Source organism: Myiozetetes cayanensis, unplaced genomic scaffold (genome assembly GCF_022539395.1).
Source record: "Myiozetetes cayanensis isolate MyiCay16 unplaced genomic scaffold, myiCay2020 scf5-8, whole genome shotgun sequence".
Taxonomy (NCBI): Eukaryota; Metazoa; Chordata; class Aves; order Passeriformes; family Tyrannidae; genus Myiozetetes; species Myiozetetes cayanensis.
In genome coordinates, this window is record NW_026087742.1 from 110,680,219 (window position 1) to 110,707,223 (window position 27,005).

Consider the following 27,005-nt stretch of genomic DNA (forward strand, 5'->3'; position numbering starts at 1 on the left):
GACACAGACTTACCCCACACCCCTCTCTGGTTTGTTTGACCACTGCCTAACACAGGAGTGCTTCCTCTGACTTGGTCTGAGTCACTACCCTAAACAAACTACAAAAAGGAATTAATTTAGAGCAAACACCAACTTTAAAAAGTCTTCTTTCCGGACAGTTTTCTCTCAAATGTTATCTATACTGCCCTTTAAAACCTGAAAATAATTACAAAAATCTAAGCTCAGACTGTGGTATTTTTTTTCCTCATGATACTGTAACTTCTTCTCAAACAAGCTACTGTTTTGTCTTTCTCATTGTACTGGGGCTTGATGGTTAAGTCACCTTGAAGAGGAAGAAATGCTGCAAGTAAATACACAATAGATATTTTACTGAGGGTACAGGGCATTATTGCTTAAAGAATGTCTAATGTTTCCCTCCATCTCACTGAACTACAAAATGTTAAAAACTGGAAAACTCTTCTGTTAGTTCCATGTCTTAAAACCACAGGAACATTTAGAATGGTCCAGCAAGCACACAACTGGTGAGTTACGGTTAGTGATACATGGACTGCTGTTCCCTGAAAAGAGTCAAGTGACTGAAAACATCCAGCGTGTTGGTTATTGTGGAATTAGGATCCCTGCAGTTTTCCCACAGAAAGTTTTCCTCTGGGAGACAGAAATGTCTCCTGGGCTAAGAGGACAAAACAGAGAGAGTAGACGTAGGAGTCAACTGAGCTCAAACTTTTTCTGTGAAGAGCTTTTCTGCCATGAAACAGAACCAACTCCCATCAGCACGAGGGACAAATGCAGGAAGAGGACTTCAGCATCCCTTCACTTACACAGACAAACATCTGTCTGCTGCTGGTGGTCTAGAAAAACACCGTAGCTACCCGGATGATGAGCAAGGACACAGGAAAATATCTCCTGGTGAGGAAATTCCACGTTTTTCCCACAGGTTTTCTGTGGCTGTTTGTGGTGACCGTGCCTGAGGGGGCCCATCCGCCGGTGATCACCACGGGCACTCTGCACTGGACAGGACCAGGAGCTGGCCACGAGCCAGCCCTTCTACAGCCATTTGCTGGCGGCAGCAGCTATTCCCGAGAACTTGGAGCCTCCTATTCTCAAATGCCAAGTTGAGGAAACAAACATTAGCACTGAACAGGCAGCGGAGCCCAGCAGTGGGATGGGGAGCCGGCCCTGTAATGTGAATCCCTCCGCTCCCGCCGGGGACAGCACGGATACTTGTGGAAAGAAGATATCTTTGGCTGCCCTACAGAGATCGAGAGCTGAGATTAATGGCAACTGTGGGGGCTGCCTTCCCCTTTATGCCATGCATGCTTTAAAGCTGTGGCCTCCTGCCATCTTGAAACATAATCCTGTGGTATTGTCTTCATTCAGGCCCCTCATGAGCAATGTGAAAAGAGAGAAGAAGCTGGTGGCAGGATTAGAGGAGAGGTTGAAATATTCTGGGCAGCACATGCTGTAAGTCACATTATACAAAGAGGATTATTGGACTGCTCATTGGCCAGGGCTTTCCATTCTGGAAGCATTGCTGCTTGTAAGAGAGAAAACCTGGTGAAAAGTGTTTATAACATGTCAGGCCACAGTGTATGACACACTGTGAGCACAGTGACAAGCACTGAAAATATTTTTCAGGGCCTGTCTGCCCTCTCCTAGGAGATCGTTTTGTGTTTGTCAGGGTTATGCAAGATGCATGGGAAAAGGGGAAAAACAGAAGTGAGACTAATAACTCGGAATGGTATTATTAAACATCCCAGAATTACCATCATCAGATGACCTATCTCAACCTTAAAACAGAGTACTGTAGTCTTGGAAGGCTGTTTGAGATACTTGTTGTTAGAGGTGAGAAACCACAGTTTGTAGTCCAGTTTTAATTTATCCATGGCAAATTATATCCATTTTTTCTTAGACTAGCAATGTTCTTACCTGAACCAGATTTTCCTCACCTGGCAACCATGTATTTACAGAAAGCAGTGGTATTCTCTCTGAGACTTCACTTTATTTCACTAAATAAGTCAAGCTCCCCTAGTCACCTTTCTTATCCCTATTCTCTTGGTCATCCTTATCTCCACTCTCTCAGTCACCTTTCTAGTTCTTCTCTGCACTGGTTCCAGTTTGCTGTCACCTTTCTTGACCATGACAAACCAGAACAGACGGTGATTGACCAGACCCGTGCACGTGGTTCCATATGAAATTATAAAAAACTCTATTTCTTGAACTCTTTGTTTCTTAAATGGCTCTTCTTGTCTCATACACATAAAGGAAAACAAAATAAAGTGAATTTGTCTCTTCTAAAAGCTATTTGGGAAGTTCTGAATGTTCAGAGTCAACTTTTCTTGGAAACCCTCAACTGTGCAAGATTTCCACGACTGAAACAAATCCTTCTGAAGTCTAAGGAGCATTAAAAATTCACAAGGGAAACTGCATTCATCTAGTGTCAAGTTCAGTCTTGGTGGCACGTTATAAAAATATTCAGTTTTCACCAAACTGGCTTGACACCATCCCTGTGGTCATGCATTTTTCTTGTCATGTAAGAAACCTCCTTTCCTCTTTGGGATCAACAGGCAATTCATGGCATTGTCTACAACTTGGGGCACTTCAGGTTCTCCCAGTTTTCTTTCTGATCCCCTGGACACAGACCATGACTTGCCATTTTATTGCAAACATCTTCCTGGGTAGCAGCAACACACATAATTATGCCCTGCCTTAAGACCTTTCTTGTTGACAAAAAGGTGAAGAGCTGCCAAAAAGTTAATATTTTGCCATATGGTGGGAAAAAGAATAAAAATTTCATTTACACTACCATGCAAAAGTGTGGGAAGGTATTTCTAAATGGAACCTTCATTCTAAAAGGATCTCCAAGTTTCAAAAAAATTACTTTTGTCTTTCCCTCAGTTTGGGGATTTGGATACATGGAATTCCCATCTTTCTAAATCAAACAATTCCTCCCAAAACTGTAATTTCAGATTACAGAAAATGCAGGGTACTGCACATGTGGGCTTCCCAGGCTCACACCTCTTCCCCTTCCCCTGTGGAATCACCTGGATGAGTCAGCTCTGCCTTCACCTCAGCTCTTCTGTTCCTTTAACTGGGGCAATTACTTGTCTCACAAGAACATGCAGTAAATCCAGATTTAATCATGGCTTTGAGGTGGCACAAGCTTAAAAATATACAAATATGCTAGCAGAAACCCCACTTAGTCATGGAGCAAAGAGAAAGGCATCAACTCAGTTTTCAAAGGGCAAGTACAGTTCTGCTGCAAGAAGCTGCACCCTAAAGTTGCACTGGAACACCTCCTCTTTGTACATGTCCCACCCCAGTGAGCTTGGGTGGCTGCTAACCTGAGTCACATCGAAAACAAAAAGCAAGAACTGGCAGCTTCCTTGCCGTGCCTACAAAACATTTGCTTCCACTTTGGAAGGCTATAATTATCCATGATACCAGAGCAACCTTATACTGTGTGAAAACCTTGCTGGCATTTCCTCCACAAAATAACAAACTTTGACACAAACAGTGCTCGAGCATCACCACGGGGATACAGCAAAAACACAGATCCAAGCTGAAGGGCAAGGGAGGAAATTTGAATGGAATTGCATTATTGTGCTAATGCAGTCCGACCTAGCATTTGAAGAGGTCATCCAACAACATTTGTTTGCAGAACAAAGCAGGGTCAGTCAGATTGTGCACTGCTTGACTCGAAGATTTCTCAATACTTGCAAATTCTCCATATAACCAGACACAAAGATCAGGGGATATAGTTTTAATTATGCTTGTGTGACAGAGTACTGCTGATTTAAAAGGGGTTCCAAAAACACACAAGTATGCATCAATGTCGGAAAAAGAAATTAAATGCCATAAAACCTATATATTTTCTTGTTTTACAAGAAATGTTTCCAGTATCTGTCTACGAAATCTTTGGAGCTGAAGCACTAATCTAAAAGCAGCGCCTTGCACAGATGAGGTTATTCTTCCTTGCCAAACAGATCATCCAGAAGAGCTACGTATTTGATCTCTTTCACAGGAAGGGTTGTTGGTATCTGGTTCCAGTCACTTTGTTTCTGAAATAGGTAATGCAGAGAATATCTTACTATATAATAATGAAAACAAGAATAATTTAAAGCTGATCAATATAAGATTGAATAAGCTGCCTCAGTTCCACAGACATATCTGTGAAAAGTTGGGTCTTTTATATAGAACATCTTCCTATAAGATTATTATATGCACATTTTTATCAATCTTGCAGAACATTTTATTAAAAATATTTGCTGTCGTTAGTCCTTTTGCAGACATTTTCAAACAAAATAATGCTAAATTTTCTTTATTAAGATGCTTATACTTGAAATTCTAAAGTCATCCATGTCTCAACACCAAAAATCATACAAAATAACAAGATACAGAGAAAGAATTAAAAAAGCCAGCTAAACAAGCACAACTCTGCTGCAGAAATTCATCTGTCAAGTACAGGTACTGTAGCCCCAAATACTGCTACTAATTCACGGTAAGTCATGTACAGCATGACAACCGAATTCTAAAGTTGAACAAGACACAAATCCCTTCCTTTCTCTGATTTTTTTTTTCCATTTTGCATTTACCTCTTTGTTAAAATATTCTTGTACTGTACCAAAGACAGCCTAGGCATTGCAGCTACCTAGCACAATAACACAATCAATAAAACTCAGTATAACCTACACTGCCATCCATTTAAAACAGTGTGGGATGTGAGTATGACAGTGACAGCAAATCTCTGGAGCTGATGGGAATTGATTATCCCAGCACGATGACGACCGATTATCACTTCTATCGATGCTTTCTTCTGTTTGATTTCAGCTGTAAACTTCCTCTCATAACTCCATGTAGCCTTCTCAACTGGGATCTCAGGCATCAGCCACAGCCCTAAAGTGCATCCACTGGCTGCCCTCCTGGCAAGGACAACACCTCTTTCATACCCAAACAAACCCTGAACTTGTACAGGTGATCAGAACATACGTTTGTATGTTCTGAAATATATGTTCTGATCACCTGTACAAGCTGAGCCTTGCTGGCACGTTATAAAAATACCCAGAACATAAATTTCAACAACACTTCAACTCCCTGCTTGTCTCACAAGCATCTTTTCCTCCCCACCTTCAGTGGGAAGGCTGCCTCCCTGGTTCCATCATCACTTGCACCCCAACTTGACTGTGTCGGAGCCACCTCCTCCCCTCACCTCCCAGAGGTGCTCACTGGCTATGAAAGCCACCCTGTGAGGGGACAAAAATGGCTGAATATATTCAACAGCAAGAATTATCTGTGCCTTCTCTCCTTTCAGCCTTGTTCTCGGGTGAAGAGCTTAGCACCACCTTGAAGGCAAAAATCCCCTGGGCACAGGGTCAGTGGTACTGAGGCCCATGAGGGTCCCTACCCTGACACAATTCACTGAGAGCAGTCACTGTTTAAATACTGAGCTATAACCTAAGCACAGAAAGAATTCTTCTGTAAAAACAAAGAATACCCCCTGAACAAAACCTAATGCACATGTTGAAGCACAGGACTGCTGTTTAAAACATGTGGAAGGGCTTTTATTTTATCTGTTCAAGATGGAAAAATTCTTCTCAATGACAATGTGAAAAACAAACCACCATGGAGAGCAGAGCAAACCCCCAGAGAACTGGGACCTCAGACATCACTGACAGTTTGAGATGCTACAGAAGAAAGAGCTGGTAGGTCAGGTAAGAGGGAGAAGTCAGGCTAGTAGCACAGGGTTTGAAGAATACTGGTTTAAACCATGTAACAATTGAACTTGAATTCAAAGGAATGCTATGTTTCTAAATGGTCTGAATACAATCAAACACATTCTGTACAACACATTGCTAGGCCAGAACAGTAAAATGATGTGTTGGCAGAAGGGGCTTTGGATTTATCTCTTACAAAGTTTTTTTTAAAATTCAGCATAATTGCCTTATGGACCATCTATTTTAAAATGTTCCACTCAGCACAAGATGGCAAGATCTGATTAATCTCTGCAGTTTGTTGATACCACATTTTTATTTACCCTAAGTCACAGGCTGGTGCACATATACAAAGCAGATCCATCAGTACTTCTCCCACTGTACAACCACAAGTGCTGTGGTGTGTTGTGTACAATTTTCTATGGAGTTGTACAAAATTCATAGTTACTTGCTTCGGTGTCAGTGGACCTTAAAGAATTTTGTAGCAAGAAAACAGCTCATTTGACATGTGACAATGATATTTGTGGGGGGAAACAACACTCATGCCCATTGTCCATGGACAAATACACCTGTTTCCCATTCTCTTCTTGTTTTCTTCTGTAAAGAATATAATCCCATCCCAGAGATGGGATACCTATTAGGTATATTCTCAAACTTGTTTGACTGCTCTGCTGCATCCTAAACCTCCCAGAAAAAGTTAATTACTTGAAGAAAATAGGCATAATTACACAAATATGAAAGTTGTTGTAGTGTCCACTGGATAAAACACTCTTGTTAAAGCTGGAGAAATTATATCAATGGGCTGCACGATTCCCTTAATCAGATACACTGATTTACCTTGACACGACCCTTCACTGTCGGGACAGGACGGATTTGATTCTCTCTCCAGTTCAGCCCATGCACAAACATGTTATAGTTCACCTGCTGATGGTCATCTTCATACCTAAGCAGAATATCCATAAGATGACTCAAGGTTAAAGGGAATTTTTAAGGAACTTATATCACATTATCTACAGCACACTAATACATTACCTTTCGGACAATAATTTTTTTTACTCCTCTATTCCCAAACACTGTCAGGAGTGAAAACACAGTACAAACTGTCAGGAATTTCTATATTATACATTCTTTTCCACATTATTACACGTTATTATTGTCTCTTACAGTAGAACTCAACTTCTTTATTTTTATTTCATTTCAACAAATTTCATTTTAGCATTGAAGCATTGACCAACCTTGTCCAACACTGAGATCTCACAACTTGTGACAAACAGAGTTGGGATGATCAGTGTATGAATCCTTTGTGTAGAAAAGAATGGTAGGAAAGACCTGTGCTGTAACACAATTGATCTGCTTTATTATGACTTCTACAATCATTTCCTGAAAATAAGCAATCCTTCAGAAATGCTGCTTGCATATGCCTTGGATTACGTTTACCACTGACAAACATACAGCTTTCTAACCTATGAAATAACAGCCAGATTTTAGAATCACAAGCCTTGTCATTTGGAAGTTGTTTTATGGCTCCATTCTTTACTTCCATGGAATAAATATATTTTTGTGTCTGTTATCACTGTCCCTTAAATGCATGAAGATATATATGCTGCCAGCTAAGGTCTACAGGTACATGTGGAAAATGCTGTTTCACTCCCTCCAATTTCTAAAATCCTTACCCTAAACTAAAAAAACCCCATGGGGTCAGATTTGTAAGCCACATCATCCTTCTGCCATTGATGTGGATGAAGCAGCTTCAGAAATAGAAGTCCACAATTCAGTGAAACACTGAGGTGATTCAGGCACTGTTCTTTCAGCAGCACCAGTCAAATGTTGAAAGATACCTTCAAGCTGAAGCTTAAATCATTCTTGAAATGAGCAGCTCAACTGCTCTGCTATAAATACAGCACTGGCAGCTTCTGTGAATGACACCTGTCTCACCTAACACCACCTGCCTGTGAAAGGGACACAGTTTGGGCACAGAAGCACACCCTGGAAGTGTCTGTGTTTCACTGAGACATCCACACCTAGTAAGGCTCAACACCTCTTATTTTTGTGGGAAACATTAGGTTAAACAACTCTGCCCTGAGACAAATCCTATTGCACGGGAGCAACAAACTCCAGGAAAGGAGTCTTTTAGAAAATCATTTTCCCTCGTTCTAAAAGAAACAGCAGGGCACAAAACATGGGCCTCAAACCCCTCCAAGTAACTGCAGAGGGTTCTGATAAAAATTAAGCATGAAGGTGCTTTAAGGGAGAATTTATAGCACAAACTTGGAAAACCACACCGGAGGAGAAATAGATCCGGTGACAAAAATAAACTGCAATAAACTGCAGCTCATCCTCTCCCTCTCCTCCCCCCACACCTTTCATTTAATAGTCAGCAGGAGAGATAATAATAAAATATACTGAGAGCCATAAACAGAGATGCTAGTGATAAACTGGAATGTTAAGTACAGTGAGTTATGCTGAAGATGAAAGCAAAGTCAGAAAAGAATGCTACTGCTACCAGCACTAAATGGGGCCTGAAACCCTGCCATGAGAAACCCTCCAACGACAGCTTGCTTCTTTATCGCAGTTCACATGCAAGTTAACACTTCCATAAAGCTTTACTTTTGGGGAATATATCCAGTATATGAGAAAATTATCATTCCAACTTCTGCGATGTGCGTGTTAGTTGCAGAGGGTTTCTTTGGAAGGTGGGAATAGGGAAAAGAAAGGAGCATTAGAAGTAAGAAGACAACCAAAAACCTTAGAAGTCTTGGAAAAAGGAAAGCAATGGCATGGCAGGTAGGTAGGAATTTCAGAACTATCACAACAAATTCTTTTTCCCTTTACTATGATGTAGTTATCACAATGTTTGCTCGTTGTGAAAAGTCAAAAGATTAATTCTCCTGCCAGGGCTCAGAGCTGTATAAGCAGGATTTTTAGACAAAGAGCAAGTGAAGGCATGTAACCACTTAATTTTTATGTCAAGGCAATGAAGTTGAGGAGAGCATTGCTTCTGCTTTTAACAAACATTAACAAAGAGAAAAGTCCTTTGATGTCCCAGCACTGAGATGACAACATGGGCATGAAATTAGCTATATACCAAAGATTTTAACACGGGCAGAGGAAATGGGATTCCTTAAATCTCATATTTAAATAGCTACACAAAACAGCTTAAAATATTCCTCTACATAATCCAGAAAGAAAAAAAATCTACTCTTTAGGCCTCTTTACTGCTGTGACTTATTGCATCAATCTACTAAAAGCACACATCAGCGATTTGGCACAGAGCACCCAGATGGACTGAGGAGATGTTATCAATTTGTGCATTATTAGGACAGAGATGTCATACATTTCAGTGGCTGGAGTTAATAAGACTGAGACTGACAGTGCTCTTCAGGAAAGGAAATTAGATTTGTCCTATCAAGAAGATGCAACAAAGATAGCTTGAAACCATGCTCCTCTTCAGTTTTGCCCTATGACTTCACCAGTGCATGTGATTTTAGGCTATGAAAGTCACCTCCCCCGTCCCTATCATAGTTTGCAGGGCTTTTTATTTTAATTTGACATTACAAAAATAATTACATATTTCTGCTTCTGAAAATGTATTTTCAATTAAATACTCCAGACATGTGAAAAATCTGGTTAAATCACATTATGACCATTCCTGAGGATGTTTTGGCAAGTTAGGTTACTTCCCAATATTTTTTTTCTTTCCCATCAAGAAATCTGTAACCCAAACATTTATGTGAAAATTTAATGTAAGTTTTTTTAAATCCTTTGTTATAAGAAGTTAAGAAGTTTATCTGATAATAACAGAGTAGAATCTGATCATAACAGAGCAGAAGCATCATGCTGCTTTAACCTTGGAGAAGATGTTAGGGATTCCTCAGCCTGTTCGATTGTCTCTGTGCAACACAGGGGTACAGAGACTAAATTGTCACCTAAAGTCTCATAAACTGCTCATATGGAAAATTCAAACCAGCAAATATGAATTAGTTCATGGCTACCATCTCATGTACACATTTATTCATGTCTGGAACAATTATGAATTGAACCACCAATTCCTCAGAATATTGAATAATAGAAATAATGTTTTAAGAGATCCAAATACTAATGCTAGAGAGTCTTTTCATCACAAATGGCATAGGGAGTCTCAGGCATCAAAGGTAACAAGCAGAAGACAGAGTGCAGGAAAAAGATCTTGGGACCATTTCCCCTCATGCTCCTGCTACTGGGACCCTCGATGTAGCAGGGAAAGGGGGTTTCTTTCCTGAAAGAAAAAGGTCAGCCCTAAAAAACCATTACAGGTAGGCAACTAGGTAAAAAATTATTAACCAACTACAGTCCAGGGAAAAACTGAGCAGGCAGGAGTGGCCTGGCCTGGCCTATTAATAACTTGAGAACTGGGATGACCATGTAGGAAGCCCACTGAGGCACCTGGGATTCACCTTTTCAAAACCACAAGCCACCTTCAGAGTCAAACAGACTCACCCTGGCAGTATAGAAGGTGAAAAATTACACAGCTGCTTTAAAAAAAAATATAAAATGTATATTTATAAAAAACAGGGGCATATAATTAACTTGCAAATTAATGCAGAATAATCAACATGTAATACTTGTAAACTTGTCATCCACTCTTTCTTCTCTCCATTTTTATTTTTTCTCTCTGCCAGCTGTTTATATATCTTCTGGGAAAGGATTGCCTCTTTTAAGTCCTTGTTAGCATACACTTAGCATTGCAGTCAATAAAAATAACAGAAAAAACCAAACCCTAAATTCATTACTTAAGCACTTTGGCAAAATTCATTTATTAAACAAACTACAATTGTTATTATGCCTGCATAAATTTAAAGAAATGCTTATAATGACTACTGTAGTTTTCTGGCAGAAACAATTGTGTACCATCTGCATCTCTTAGTACATTGTGATTAAAAGTCTGTATTGGTCTGTGACTGAAAACAAGGTGAGGAAATGCTGATGACAAAAGGAAATACTTTTTAACGTGCCAGCTCAGGTAAACTGGAAAAATGGACACATTGTTGGGCACCTAAATCCTACTATTTCACCAAACCACAATTGAAAATATAAATTAACACTAGACAGGCAATATGAAAATGTCTTATGAAAGCCCAGTCTTTGTGGTAATTCTCCCTGCACTATGTGGCAACTGAGTGGTCTTTGGGTACAATAAACAAAGTCTTGGGTCATTTGGAGGTGACCACGAAACTTGACAGTGATGTCTAGTCCCATCCCATGCCTTTAATAAGTGACAGACCATTGCAGTATAATTTAAGAATGTAAGTAATAAATACTTTAAGACTATTACCTTTTAAAATGGAAAAATACAGTCATTAAGTCCTGCAGAAAGTCTTTGCCACCTAATCTCAGATAGCAAAGCTGAATAAACATACAGCTTCAGTCGTCAACTATTATCTGATCACATTGACCAGCATCACTTTATAGCTGAATAGGGTCCAGCTGGTGCATTAACCATATATACTGATTTTGTGGGAATCAGTCCAACAACTTTCACTGAACCACTTTCTTCCTTCATAGATACAGATACACACAGTAGGACCACAACCACCCCTTGCTTCAGACACATCAGTGGACACAAAATTACACGTTTCCTCATTAAAGAAAAAGAAACAGGAAAAGAATACTATTGACAAACTTCACCCACACTGAATGGCACACTCTCCAGGAGCGAGACTGTTCTTTATGAACAATAAATCTGCCTGTTTCATGATTCTTTAGTGTCAAAGAAAACTATATAAAGCAGGAGGAAAGCAAGAGAAAAGCAAGAGAAAAGTCTAAATTTCATGGAGCCAATACAATTCTTTGATTTCCAGATTACTGGAATTAACTCCTATTGAATAGACTTCAAAAAATCTTTCCCTGATAAAACAATAAACTTCCTGAGCTGTGCCAAGTGCACACATTATTAAGGATGTGACAAATTCCTTATCACCTGCAGTGCTGTGACACCATATAAACTGCTACCTTTGAAGCAGCTGATGCTGTAACTTAGAACTGGCATTACACAAGACTCAGTATCATAGGAGGCACTTCTCACACTGATTTCCAAGGCCCAGCTTCACACTATTTACCTTTCTCACACAGAAATCTGTAAGATAGGTTGGCCACAGCCCCTTTAGAAGGCAAGGAAAATTGATGGTAATTTAGAAACTAAACTCTTATACTGACTGGGGAGATAACTCTCTCCTTCTCTATCACCTACAGAAAGAACCTACAGCAGCTGAAATCTCCTCCAGTTGTCATGGGTACCTGGTTAAAGCTGGGTGAAATCCAGCCCTTTATCTCCTCCTTAAATTCTAAGGTTATCTCTAATTTTTATTATAGTGTACTGGGCTTTTCCCTATTAACTGACTCCATTCAGACTCTTCAGGAGAGAAATGGTTCAGGGCACAAAAGCTTTCCCTGGTACAAATTCACAAACAATAAACATGTCCCTGGAGCCCATGATGTGTCAGGCTTGCCTGTTTCTCATCAGAACTGAGTTAGTACACAAATAAAAACTCTCGGTCCCTTGTGCATCTATTCAATTTCAGCCCTGAAGAAGTGGAAACTATAAGAACCCCTTGTCTAACACAAGATGTCGATTGTCCTCCAACAATTGTGCAGGGCAGCTTGGTGGGAGTTCTTAAAAATACGTTTTAGATTACTGTTGAAATTCAGACAAGCTTCTGATGATTAATGCTTGTAACTCACTGTCAGAAGCAATGAACAGCAAACAAATTGCCCAAGTTGTGTATCTGGCTATTGCAAGACACTATCCTAAACATTTTTGGTATAGAAACGGAGGCTTTGTGAAAAACATCCCCTTAGGTTTCTTAAAGCAGTCTTGTTGGTTTTGATTTCAAGAGGAATTCTTGCTTGCAGTACAAAGAAACTTTATTAAAATGGAGTCCACACTTCTGCCTGACAAGGGTCTTTTCATTATTTGATAAACCCAGATACTTAGTTTGCAACTCCTCCTGAAATCAAGAAGCATGCCTACCTGAAAGCATCTAAACATGACAGAAGACAAGACCTGCTCCTGTTTTTAACACAGTGGGGAAGGCACAGACAAAACATTTAAGGATTTCCCACAAGGGAAAGACGAAACCAACGAGTATGCATTTACACCTACCACCAGAAAACTTGGCCATGAAACCCAAACTCAACAAGACATGAGTGTTTTCAAAGCACCATAGCTTACTTGGAACTCTAGTCTTCAATACAAGTGCACTGAATACTAGTTCTTTCCACTGCTATTCCCATTAACACAACTAGCCAAGCAGTTTGTCTCAAAACAGTTAAATGTGCTAGGGAAAAGAACCAAAACCATGCCAACACTCCTTTTCCTTTTCAATAATTACAATAAAATGGGTTTCAGGTGAGGTTAATAGGAGCAACAAACCACTTTATTGACTACTGATGCTGTCTACTTGATTCAAGGACATTTCATTGGATTCATCTTGGTGTGCTTCTTCAAACTCACATAATGTGCTTTCATAAGATTACTGGTTTTACCTTACACACATGAAAAACTAAAGCAAAAAAAGTGGTATCAGTGACTGATTGCTAAAAGACTCATTCTATAGAATTGTGCCAAACCTCAGATGATTTATCATGCCAGACAAAATGAAGTTGCTAAGATGGATGCACATCAGTGGATTATAAATATTCTATAAACAGTAAACTCTGCATGTGTATCAGGACAAAATCTGCATCATGAAGTGATTCATACTAAATACATGACAAATTCTTAAGATTTGTGTGGGCAGTAGATACTTAGCATTGATTTGCACCCATGCAGGCAGCTCACACTATCTGTCCTTAACTTACCTGGTCAGTAAAGTTTCTAGAACTTCATCAGACAGTGGCAACCTAAAGGACTTGCAGATAGTCCTGCACGTCTCATAGGGCAGCACTCCACACCTGCACATCAGAAACAGAGGGGTAGAAGTACACATTAGGTGTTTTCCAGGTTTGCTCCAAGTGAATGTTTCTGTGAATAGTAAAACACATAAGGAATATCAGGATAGAGATAAAGAACAAAAGGTTTTATGAAATTTCACTATTACAAAGCCAAAAAACTTGAAGGTCACATCGTGGTCTTTCTCTCCCATACCGAGGTCATTAATGATTCCTGTGATTCTTTACAAAACAAAAAGGGCAAATGAGTTGCATAAAGAATCCAAGTCCTTTCTTTTTTCCCTAAAATCCCTATTTTTCCTCTTTGATTTAAACTCCTGTGTCTTGCCTGTGGACAGGTATCTGATGTCACACAATGTTCAGTGCAGCACCTATGATAGAGTCCACACGAAAAAGGAAAAAGAGGCAAAAATTCTGTCCATTTCTTGTCCATTCTCAAGTGGACAGAGGCTTAACATGACACATCATATTCTTTAGCTACAACACATCATTTGCTCAGCAACGAACAGTAGGCAGGTCGTTTTACAAGCAGAGCTTCCAAAGTAACAGCTTAGGATACACAAAGGAAACTTACTTTTCACGGTCGTTGTACATAAACACTGCAGACAGTTGCTCAAAATTTTCAAAGCTATTTTTCTTCAGTTTTTCATGAGCCCCTGCAAGGATGAAGGTGAGGTCTGTCTGACTGTCATCTCTCACACCGTACTGACGTGCAAGAGTCATAATTTCGTGTTCTGAAAAGGTTCCACCAGCGACACTGTCTATCCAATTTCTGTTCACAAAAACAACAGCTTACATAAGTTTTAAATAAATTAGTTAAATCCAGTTAATAATAACTAAAATTTGCAGGAGGAAGGATGTCCACATTTTCTCAGTAATTTGCTATAATACAAAAATACATACTAATCATGACTGAGGAGTTTTACCAGAGATGCCACCCTGGTATGGAATATTAGCAGAGTGAATTTTGTCATTGCTTTTACACAACGAGACAGTGAAATAACAAGGTATTGCTCTGTTTTGTCCCTAATTGTATTTTGCATTCTGCAGCACATGGTTAATTCTCTGTAAACACAAAGCATGCACAACAACAGCAGCTCAAAACACAGAGAGAGAAATAACAATGGCAGAGGAAGTTCACAAAACATTGTGAAAGCTGGGCCCGATGGGCAGCTTTCAGGGGAAAGCAGTGGGAAGGGAAACAGAAATTGGTCGCAGAGAGAGGGAAGAAAATTACATCCAAATTGCAATCACAAACCCTCCTGAAAAGAATGGAAGACTGGAGGCAGCAGCAGCCTGGACACTGAAAGCAGAGAATCCTACCCCATGCAGAGATGAGCCTGAGATGTGCTCTTCTAAGACTGCATGTGCTGCTCAGATGAATCAGCCCAGTCCAAGGTAGAAGAAATATTCCTCAGATCCATCTGATAGGCCGGAGCTGGCACTCACTGTCCACTCCCTCAGCTGTACAAGGCCTCTTGTCAAACCTTAGTTTAACTACATTGGCTCTACGATCCCAAACATTTGCCCCTGGTGCACTCACATTCAACAGGATTTTTTTCTCAGTAAGCATCAACATAGGCCTGTGTGTCTCAATCAAAATTAGATTAATTACATACAATATTTCTGGATAAACTGCATTATGAATAAACTTCTCCGTTAATTGCTGATGCAATTAGCGCTGTAACTTGTGGTACTCCTGAGGATACTGAATCACTGTGATTACACACTGATCCTTGAAAACAAATGGAAGAAATTAGTAGTGATTCACAAAGTTCTGACACAAGACTCGAACTGCTGGCTGGAGAATACTTAAATTGTTGAATTAATTTGGTGATGGGTCTCTTAACAACCACATGTGATCTGAAAGCACAGAAACTTAGGACCCTTCCAAATGTGCAAAACTTTAACAAGGAACATAATTTTTCGCTTTCATCCTCTCAGAGGCTTATGTGGTCCTGTTCAAACGAAGGTATCCCTTCATATAATATGATTGCACTTACACAGCTATTAAAAAAAGAATGCTAAACATTGTAGAGTGTCTACTTTGATTCAACTGCTGCTTTTTTCACATTAAATAAATCAGAACAATCCTTTATTTGCAGTGGCAGGAAATAAATACAAGGAAAAGACAAGTTGTTGACAGCAGCAAACCCCATTTGAGATCATGCAAACTTAATGACCAAAACTTAGTCCATCTACTGATATTATCATTATCTTGTCAGTATAGTTAAGCCACTTACTGAGTATTAATATTTATAATGTAGCAGAATTCAGAGATCCAGTCAAAACTGGAGTCTCTTTCCTGCATCCTGCAGTAATACTACTGCAAACACAAACAAGAGGACAATGCTGCCTGATAAGCCTGGCACTCCAAATCCCTGGGCTGGCAGAGCTGGAAGCACAGAGATAACATCAGCCATCAGAATATTTCCACATACTGGATTTCCACACATGGCACAGATTTTTTTCCAGTGTCAGGATTTTAAAAGTCTTTCATTTTCTCAATCCAGTCAGTGACAATCAAACCACCGGAACCCACAGATAAAATTATTGTCTCATTTGGGAACTAAGGAATATTTTAGTGATTGCCAGGGAACTGATGAGTGGGACCCAAGACTTACAAACAGAATTAAACTCTAACCATCTAAACTCTTCCTGACAAAAAGAAACAAGCTTCAATAATTTTTCCCACAGCTTTGCTATCTTTTGTTTTACTTTTTTGTTGTTGTTGTTCTACAAGAATAAGACAGATTGCAATCTGAATTTATTACGGAAAGAAGAAATAATAATTAACTGCTTAAGGGAGCTGCTTCTCAAGCTGAATTGAAGATAGGCATCTTTGTTAGACCCACATGGCTCTTTGTCTGTAACAGCAAACAGTCTTGCCAGTAGCTGATGGGAAAAAACAGACTGGAGAAGGATGTGTGATGCAAAGGATTCTGAGTTTTAATTATTCTTTGTTCTCTTTTTAACAAAGCTTTCAATAGTTTTAATGATACGTTAAGGGGCAACTTCAGTGTACACCGTATATTTATTTTCTGGATGAAGTACCATGGATTTGGACAATTCTGCTTCACTCCATCATACTTCTAGGTGTATTTTTAAATGCAGCTCATATAAAATTACATAGGTAGAAAGGAAGAAATCTGAACAGCCAAATTCAGAGCACAGTGAAGCTTTAGCTGTATTTAGGATAAGAAAAGAGGATTATCATTGAAGCTGTCACAAAGATAATTGCCTGTACTAAAAATAATCATTTGTAGTTATTTACAATCATCAGATGCCACATCAGATTAAAAATAAACAGTGATGTACACAACAAAAAAATTAAAGAAAAGTACATATTCTATTCACAGAAAAATATCTTTGACTTTTCATAAATGCGAAGAGGTGTTCCTGTCTTTGTCATCTTTATCATAAAAAATACTTCTTTCATCCTAAAATAAGATGCATGTTTCCTGTTAGACCCCTTGTGTTCCCTCTGCAGGAGGGATGTAGACCATTAGTGGGTGTTCAGACAGGCCCAGGTGAGTATTGAGGCCAAGAAAACCTTCATTACGTGGGTTCCTCAGCTCTCTTGTTACCAAGAGGGCTGCTCCATTTTGTGTTGCTGAAGCCAAGTCCCTCAGTACCACATAATTAGACACATCTCTCTCCATGCCACAGAATTGCACCACCCTAAATTAAACAGCTGGGCTGTTCACAGCTGCACAGAATATGTCCATGATTAAATGTACACCCAACTCAGCCTCTTCCTGATACAACAAAAATCTCTCCCTGCTATTTAAAAGCACAATCATCCCTTCCAAAAGTGTGCTTCCCTGACTTCCTCATGCAAGTGTTCCAAACCTTTGACCTGCTCTTCGTGCGTGGACAAAGTTTTGCAGATAATTATTTCATAATATTCAATTAAAGCCATAATTATTTGATTTTAAATAGCTACTTCTACATAAATTAAAACCCTTTTCCAAGCACTGAAAACTTTCTCCAGACAGACATTATCTTTCCGTTTTCTCCCCTTCTTACTCTAGTAATAACATTTTCCCTCTTAGTGCAATTAAAAATTCAAACTCTTGCTCCTGTTGAGTAAAATATCAGAGTTCAGAAATATTTTGACCAGAAGCTGCCAGTCACTGTGGCCTCTCTTAGTTTAAACCTTACCTATTAACCACTTATTTTTCATTTCTAAATAGCCACTTGTTTTAATTTCTCTCTACTTTCACTTTGAGCTGCTGGAAGAACCTTCTGAGATATTTCTGAAGCAATTTCTGCCTTGTTTAACATTCCTGTGGGGATGACATTCCAAGTGATATACATCTACTTGTATGCTTTTGTTATTAGGACACTTCCTAAATACACAGGGTATTACTTCTGTGAAAACCAAACTCTTTTAAGTAAGATTTTCTCCTCTGTTCCACACAATTAACTTTACCCAACACAGTTCATATGCTCAAGTATTCTGGCTGTGGGATAAACTGAAATCAGTTTGTATTTGAGCATGATTTCCTTTTTTCAAGTATCTATACATCTGCCCATTGCCATATCTGGATCGCTGCCACAATTCAGATTCCTGCTCCCTCTACCTATGCTGAAATTACTATCCAAGTATTAATTATTTCTCTCACTACTGCTTTCCAGTCTTTTTTAAACATGCTTACCACTGCCTCCTGTAATCCCAATACACCTTGGTTCCATCGAGACTCTTCATCAGTGATTCAAAACTCAAATAATGTCATCTTTGGGAGGCAGCACAGACGTTCCTCCTCTAATTTCAAAACTACTAATGAATTTGTTTGACTCTTAGGATGGAGTTTTCTTTATATTTCAGTGTAGATATTACTGCTGACTTGTGCCTTCTTCACAACACCCTACGCCAGCTACATAAAAAGCAGACAGATTTCAGTTGTGCTTTTCAGCTTACTCGAAACTATCATGTTTCTTTGTATTTTTATTTTTTTTCACTTTCTTTTCACAACCTCCAAGTAAATGCAAAACAAATCTGTGCCTCTTGTCAGCTAAAAACGGAAAGCATGAAAAACCAGTCATGCTCAATACATTTTGGGGGAATGTGCCTTCACTAAATATTAAAACCCCCAATCCACTGTCTTACCTGAAAGTGCCATAGTCAATGACATTGGTGTGCTCAGGGTCAGCATTAGCAAACGTCTTTCGGATTTCTTTGGAACGAGATTCCGTCTTGTCCTTCAGTTTCATGAGGAGGACACCAATATCAGCCACAGGGAACTTCAGAGAGGAGAGCAAGACAGCAATTAGAAACACCTGAAGGATGGGATGCCATCCAGAGGGAGAAGTGGGCCTTGGGAATCTCAGGAGGTTTAACAGGACCAAGCACAAGGTGCTGCACCTGGGTCGGGGCAATCCCTGATATCAATCCAGGCTGGGGGATAAGCAGGTGGAGGGCAGTGCTGGGGACAAGTACCTGAAGGGAGCCTAAAAGAAAGATGGAGAGGGACTTTTTACAAGAGTATGTAGTGACAGGACAATGGGGAATGGCTCAAAACTGAAAGAGAACAGGTTTAGATTAGATATTTGGAAAAAAATTCCTTACTGTGAGAGTGGTGAGGCCCTGGCACAGATTGCCCAGAGAGGTTACGGCTGCCCCATCCCTGGAAGTGTTTCAGGCCAGGTTGGATGGGCCTCTAAGTAACCTGTCTGGCAGAAGGTGCCCCTGCCCATGGCAAAGGCGTTGGAATGAGATGATCTTTAAGGTCCCTTCCAGCCCAAGCCATTCTATGACAAGCATTCTGCAGCCAACCATGCATGTTGTCAAGATGTAGGGCAATACTGAACCGCTGAGTGTTATTAGTTTCTTCCTTTTCTCACTTCAAACGCATAAATCAGTGCTGAGTTAAGTTTGGAGGGAAGCTTGCTACTGAAAAAAAAAATTTGATTCCTACCAGGAACATAAACAATTAAACAAAAATCATCAGATCATGCACTCTCAGAAAGTCCATGCCAGCCACATAAAAGGACATAGACTTTTGCCTCAAACATTGCACTGTTAAAGCAGAAGTAGAAACATTTAAGGTACAGTTCTAAAAACCAGGTCCTCATTTCATGGTGGTGCACCTCACTGAATTCTCTAGTAATGAATTCTCAGCAAGATAATCTTTTCACCACTGGCTCCACTGAAATGTTCCAACAGATAGTCTCATTCATATGGGACCACTATTGTCTTACATACTCAGAATTAGCAGATTGGAAATTTGTTAGGAACCAGTTTTTCCTGTTGTGTATAAGAGTGCTTAAATGCTTATTTCTTCCTAAATAGGCCATTAAAATAAATTTGAACTCAGATTAAACAGAACTGGAGCCCAAGGCTTTCAACCTATATTCAGATTGCTGTATTAGTGCTCTAACAAGGGTTTATTTGCTAAACTCATTTTTTAACATGTAAGTATTTAGTCATTAAATTGGGGTTGAGTTCAAGTATGATTATCTGAGATGTCTTTACATCTGTCATGCTCTACCTAATTTAAAATGCACAGTGAATTGTCTGAAAATAGATTTCACCCATTTATTCCAGAAAGCAGTGTCATTTTAACTAGCAATTATTTGAAATTTGGTATGAGTCACACTAAGGACCAGGACACAGGAATTGTGCCTCGCTCCCAATTATCCTGAAGTGTGTCTACAGCTTTGTGTCAGTCTAAAGCAATCTAGAAAAGAGGATTTAAAGATCCTATGACACTGCCAGAGCAGTACAAATTGATCCAAGTTTAATCAATACACCAGTGGTTGTAGGTTTTTCTCAGATTTAGAGAAGACAATTTCCACCTCTGCCAAAACTCCAGGTGCAGTCCTGGCAGGCAAGGCCATGCAAGGCCGTGGTGTGGAACAGCTGGACCAGCAGTCAGAGAGTTTTAGAGGCAGCAAAATGTCCAATCCCCTCCCCAGGATGTTACTGGCCCTGAGGGCACAGCTTTTTGCTGACAAAGCAAGGAACAGGCACCGAGAAAAGACTGAGCAGAAGGAATCAATGAGCAGAGTATTTAAACCATTCTGTCTTCTCTACATTATCAAAACAGCTGGGTTTACATCTCTTTTTCTAAACTACATATTCCAAACACCTACATAGACACTGAGTATCTGAGTAGCACGGCAATAACTTTACCCACTTTCTCTCTTCTCATGTAATTGCTGACATGTCAGCATGTAGTCACACTCTACTTTTGTTTGATTGTCTTGCCTAAGTCAGAGGTCATCATGCTGGATTCAGCTGGAGTGAAATCCACTTCCATGTTTGTGCTGCAGTAGGCAGCAAAGTTAGAAATATTCAGACTGTTTCAGAGATGTTGAATTCCCTTCCAAGGAGGCACAGTGATGCCTTGATTGAAACAGTCCCTCAAAAACCTGGATAATATCAGTAGGACTGTGCACAACACACGTGGTCTGTTTTGCAAGCAAATCTAATTCTAAATAATTATTTTTTCCCTCAAATCGGAAAAGAAGTGCTGAAAAATTCTGAGTCAGACTTTTAAAGTTACTTTCAGTACAGGTAGTAGTCAAAATGATAAGACTTGGTCATTTTTCTCTACTTATAACTTAAAAACAATACAACAAGTACAATTTTGAAACAGAAAACTGAAATTTTCCAAATATCTCATACGATGTCAAACAAATTTTCAATCTCCACCTGCTTTATGATTACCAATAAAAATTTCATCTAAATCACCACATGCCTATGGAACCATGGTCAAAATGGCAATTTCCAGAAGAAAAACATTCCACACAGATTTCTTTCACCAGTTTTCAGAAATCATACTGCTGTGTCCTGCTGAAAGAAAATCTCTGTCTATTCAGAAGGAAAATTATATTTCTGAATTTTAGAATCAACTGAAAAATAGTGATCTTTAAACTGTTTCCCCTTCTTTAAACTATCTTCCCGCTCTGTTTTCTCTTATAATTGCTGAAGTTGTTGTGATTTGAGCATGATTTGAACATCGTGCCTGATGAACTGAAGCAAACAAGGTGTGTCCTTACTTCTGGAGCTCTAGTCAAAGGATGTTAATGAAACAGCTGTCATTGAGAGAATCAACCTTTTTTTTTCCTACCAGCTGCTTTAAAATCTTAATTGTGCAAAGAATGCTTCAAAATTCACTTTAATGAAGTATTTTCAATGTTGCCTCTTCCTATTTTTCAGGTTTTATTTTGATAATGTACAATCATTTAGTCTGGAAAACTAAGACCTTATCTGTTGGATCCAAGATAATCAATACAAACAATGGTTCCAAAGAACATTTGCAATCTAATAACGTGCTGTGTTTTGGAGGATAGCTTTGGTTTTCATTCTGCTAGGAGGAGAAACTGTCCAGCAGTAAGGAAACATTTAGCAGCCTTAGTATTTTACATCCACAAGCACTTTGCAGATCTTCCTCGTTATTCCCGGGAAGGCAGGTGGTGCTAATTGCCATTAATTAACAAAGAAATTGCACTATTCTGATAAAATATATATCAGAAGAAGCACCCCAGCTCTCAATTTATTGTTGTTGTCCCCTCTGAAGACAACACCAAACCCAGTACGCACTTTAAGTCTGAATTCCTGACTGTGATATGAATTTCTAATATTACAGGGGAAACGTTTTGGCAGAAAAGTAAGTATGAACCCAAAAAAATCCAATCAAGAAATAAAACAGCCTCATCAGTAAGTCTAAACTGGATGTGCTCACATCTTGAGTACCGTGTACTGTTCCAGTCTCCACATCTCACAGTTACTTTGCAAGCACAGATTAAAAAACTGGGCAGCATTATGCTGAGGGGGAAGAACGTCCTAGATTTACAAAATTAGGAAGGTGGTGCGTAAGGTGAATAGGGTTCTTCACCACGCTCCAGATCTGGCATTGAAACTAGTGGGAGGTTGCATTAGAACAGATAAAAAGTACTTCTTTTATCAGATACTTGTTTTTCATAGCAGGCAGTGAACTTTTCAACTTGCTGCCACTGAAAGCTGTGGAAGCTACACAGTATCTGGAGGTTCAACCAAGGTTACATCAACTCAGGGACAAGAGGTCCAGGAACAGTCTCAAGGAGGAATAGGCAGGGATATTCCTTCTAACAACCCCTAATAGAGTATAAGTGGATTCTGAGAAAGGAGAAGGGAACGGAGAGTAAAGAGTGGTCAGAATTGCAGGCACTCCTTGGCTGGCATCTCCTAAAACCATTGCTAGGCACAGAGCACTGGGCTGTGAACTTTGGGTGAGGAAACTGGGTACAATTAATTCAGAAAAATGTACAGCTAAACCATGGCATGGTCCTTAAAGATAATAGAAAGCAACAAGAGCCTGCTTCACCTCATTTGCATTCTTCTCCATGTAGCTGAACGTGTACTCATCAGCATCCACCAAAAGAAAGCTGTGGCCATGGAAACAAACTCTGGCTCCAACAAACAGATCATGAGCCTTGTAGTATTCAGACAGCTCACTCTTAAAGAGCTCCTGCCCAGGCTTCTTAATGCGACCTCTTTCCAAGAACCTCCCACCAGGTATCCCTGTGGGAATAGAATTTAAAAGAATTAATAATGGCTTTACTTACCAAAAACAAACAAACATACAAACCACAACAAAAAAAAACACATAAGAAAAGCCCCAAACCACCAACTAAAAGACACCCCAAAACAGATGATTTGTATTTAAATACTAGTTTTTGTGCTTCAGTTTCTTGTCTCCTAACACTCTCTCTCCTCCCCTCCCTCCGCTTCCTAAAAGGACTGTCTCTGCCAGTGCCCAACAGTTACATTGTGCGTATTCTGTGACACGTCTCATTTGAATGCCTGCCAAACACCTTCCCTGGTTTTGTTTTCTTTAAAATGGGACAGAAATGTGTCTCTCCAAATCTTTCCCATAACCCTGTTGACAGCCTTGGAACTGACCCTTGAGAAACACAAGATGCAAAAAGTGAGATGCAGGCAATTATCCCCAAACTGTTAAAAGCAAGAGAAGGAAAGAAAACCCACAACTTCAGAGAGCTCTGTCCAAAGATTGTGGATTTTAACTTTTTTTTTTTTTTAAGGGCTTTTGAATTTTTTAAAAACATAGGAGTGACATGTCTCTGTCTTCCACATACTGTTCTGCCAATGCAATTTAATTGTGATCTGCTCTTTCCTTTGTGAGGTGGGCATGCCACATGAGTTGTTTAAACATTATAATGATTTTGTTTGTGTCACTAGAAACTGCACGTGGCACTCAAGGGTAGGTAAGATACTAAAAGCAACATTTCACTTTCCAGTGTTATCTTCTGGTGCACCACAAGATTGCTCTGCATGCACCAAGGTTTCTAGAAAACCTTCTGTCCTATGTTTGGTTTCTCTAGGATATGTGCCCTACAACAACTCTGTGGTTTGTGTCCTGGTGATATTTGAGCTTCCAAGCCGACAGCCAAAAGCACACTTCAGTAACATTTAATGACACCTTAATATCAAGTAGTGATGCAAGTCCAACAAAAGGCTGATGAACAGTGTAATAAATGCCTTTTATAGGCACAAATGAATGTGAAACCCAAACCACTTTTTAAACCAGAGTTTGGAGCAAATGTCTGTCTTAATTGCTTTATTAGCACAACAAAAGCAAAAGAGAAAAAAAATACACTGTGGTAGTGGTCAGATCTAGCTTGAATCAAGAAACAATTCTAATCACTAAAGTGACTCTAATCTTAACACATTCCTTTTCACCCAGTTATTAAAACAAATACAAAATTTTAGGTTATGTAACCCTGGCAATTATTTTTAATATTTAATATTTCTCTGTAACCCTGGACCTTCACTCTCACCTTTCTATTTATTGCAATTGTGCACTTTAATTGGAAACTTATCTTAATACTTCTGTTCCATAACTTTTTTTAAAATGTTATAGGTTAGTACACTACAAGTGGTATAAAGAAAAATGACTGAAAATATCTCATTAAGTTAAGAGATTTTGCACTGAAACCTGATAAGGAGTTTTGATGGAAATCTACAAGAGCCAGGCTCAAAGCACAAAATAAACACCACGACGAAAGACCCTCTACCATAAAGATCAGATCAGAGTTTGCAGGTATTTGTACAGCTGTTGGCTGGGTCTTACACTGAGTAAAAAAGGGGATGTGATTTTCTGCATGGGGAGCCAAAGTTCTCATGCTTTGACCCCCATCTCAAGAAGTGCTTTAAGATGTTCTGTGGATTTCATAGAGTTTCACGGCGTTACTAACAGTGTGAAGTACTTCTCTGCAACCCCTAGGTTGCTAAACTTAGATAACTAAGAGCAACTTAACTTGTTACTTCCATCTTAGGAAGTCAGAGATTTGAAGTATTACTTGCCAATTTGCACCAGTTCGTGTAAATAAAAAGGCAAAACCTCTGAACCTGTGCACAAAAGGGATGGTCAGGTTGTTATTTTCCTTAGTCACTCCTATCTGACTTCTGCAAAGCCTTGTCATTCTTAACACTGAAGAAACTCACTTTTCCTTCAGACATGACTAAAATGAGCGAGGGATTGTGAGAGAGGAGAAAGGAAGAAAAAAGAAAAGAAGGAAGGTGGCAACAAATAAACTTCTGCAGTCCCAGGTCTCTTTCCAACTGCTGCTGTACCTTCTCCACCCCATCCCTACTCCTTATCCTGTCTCTTCAATGCAGCATTACACAATATATAAATAAGTGCACATGTATTTAGCTGCAACAAAAGAAGTTGCATAAATTACAGGCCACTGGATGGCAGGAAATGAGTAAAAATAATGATGACAGGACAATGCTGCCATAAGGAGTGCTAAAACTTGATGTTGTAGTGAAGCAGGACAAACTGGGAATGCCCAGTGAAGCCCCAGGCAGGTACTCTACACATTTTCAAAACACTTATCAGAGAACTGCTTGTAATTTAATTGGGGGTGATGTTCCTATATATAAGTTCATAATATAGTTGGATACAAGTAGAGATGCCATCAGAGGTTTTCTGAATTGAAAAAACCCAGACCTTGCCAAAAATCCCACTCATATGAGGGCACTCAAAACTACTTAGAAGGACCACTAGCACTGGAAGTGTTCTGTAGGAATACAGAAGGCTCTAGATATTCACCACACCTTCAATTTTTATGGATGTGATGCTCCTTCATAGCTCTGAAAAGTATTAACATCAGAAATCATTTTCAGCAAAGGCTGAAGCGTAGGGTCACAGGAATACTCAGTCCTTAACTGCAAGCTGGGTAAGGGGACCTCAGAAAGTCAACTGCTGGCACCAGAGCCTGAAGCAAGAGGAGGGGACAGTCCTCCCTGGGACAGTCCTGGCTGTGACAGTGAGAACAGGGCCGTGCTGAGCACAGTGATGTGGTCACCATTGCAGCAGTGCCTGAAGTACCACACAGGTGCTCTGTGCCAAGAACCTGATACAGGGCAATTCAGGCAGTTCCAGAGCCAAACGTGGTAACTGAGGAAACCTTCTATCACTCTTTTTCCCTTGTCTTTGAGAGAATGTGATTTCCTGATTTTTTTTTTTCTCTCTATGGGTTTATCAGAGGACAACAGTAACTTTTAACAGTCAGTCCTCTGATGCCACATGTTGAGAAGTGTCAGAGCCCTTCTGGATGTTAACTGCTCTGAAACTGTTGCTGCACAAGTCTTGTGGGCTCCTCAGGAACACACGAATCTCTCCAACAGGATCATTCTTAGCCAAAGCTTCCCTCTTTCTCTGAGTTACAGAATGACTTCCTGACATCCTTCCCAGCGCTGTGTCCTTCCATCCGTGCACAAGACACTTCAAGGAAATAAAAAGATGCTTGAAAATCACAAAACCTTTCATATTCTCAGTTGGAGGCAGCCACGGTGGCCAAAAGAATTTAACCATGACAATATTTGGCAACCAAGCTCCAGCAACAGGATCAAGAAACTGAGAAGTAACAAAGCATTTGTCACTTAAACACTGGCAGTCTGGCTCTTGGGATTCAGTTCTGTATTACTGAAGAGCAATCTTCACTCTTTACATGCTCAACACTCCATGATTAATGGTAAAATATGTTAAAAAGCATCACAGCTGTTCTGCTTTCATGAGCTGCTTCTATACAATGGATGCTGTGGAGGTTTCATGACGTGATTTTGCAAAACAAAGGATTTAGTCTTTCATTGTTGATGTCTTATATTTCCTGTCCCTATTTATCATCAGTTACAATACAATTCTTGTATGCTATCCACAACAAAAGCAAGTGTTTAAAGGCCAGATTTTCAAATTAAAATGTAATAAAAGTTCTAATGAATTAAATTTGCAGTTTCCAAGGGATATCGTGAAGTACTGTCATGCAATGAACAGTGTAATTCTGAGTGAGGAAGAACATGAATTACTGTGACACACAGCTATGCAAGACAATGCAGTAGACCTGCTGATGTAATTC

The 27,005-nt window shown here is 39.6% G+C and overlaps 1 protein-coding gene across 1 annotated transcript in view; it reads right to left on the minus strand.

The window, feature by feature from the left end:
* Nucleotides 1-3,501: 3,501 nt before the first annotated feature.
* EFHC2 (EF-hand domain containing 2) overlaps nucleotides 3,502-27,005 on the minus strand; it is a 60,511-nt gene continuing 37,007 nt past the window's right edge. Inside the window, exons 10-15 of the mRNA XM_050333875.1 lie at nucleotides 22,949-23,145; nucleotides 18,748-18,881; nucleotides 14,209-14,406; nucleotides 13,545-13,637; nucleotides 6,546-6,651; nucleotides 3,502-4,058 (exon numbers count right to left, since the gene is read on the minus strand). Coding sequence (XP_050189832.1) covers nucleotides 3,963-4,058; nucleotides 6,546-6,651; nucleotides 13,545-13,637; nucleotides 14,209-14,406; nucleotides 18,748-18,881; nucleotides 22,949-23,145 — 824 coding nt within the window. The 3' untranslated portion in view covers nucleotides 3,502-3,962. The remainder of the gene's footprint in view (nucleotides 4,059-6,545; nucleotides 6,652-13,544; nucleotides 13,638-14,208; nucleotides 14,407-18,747; nucleotides 18,882-22,948; nucleotides 23,146-27,005) is intronic.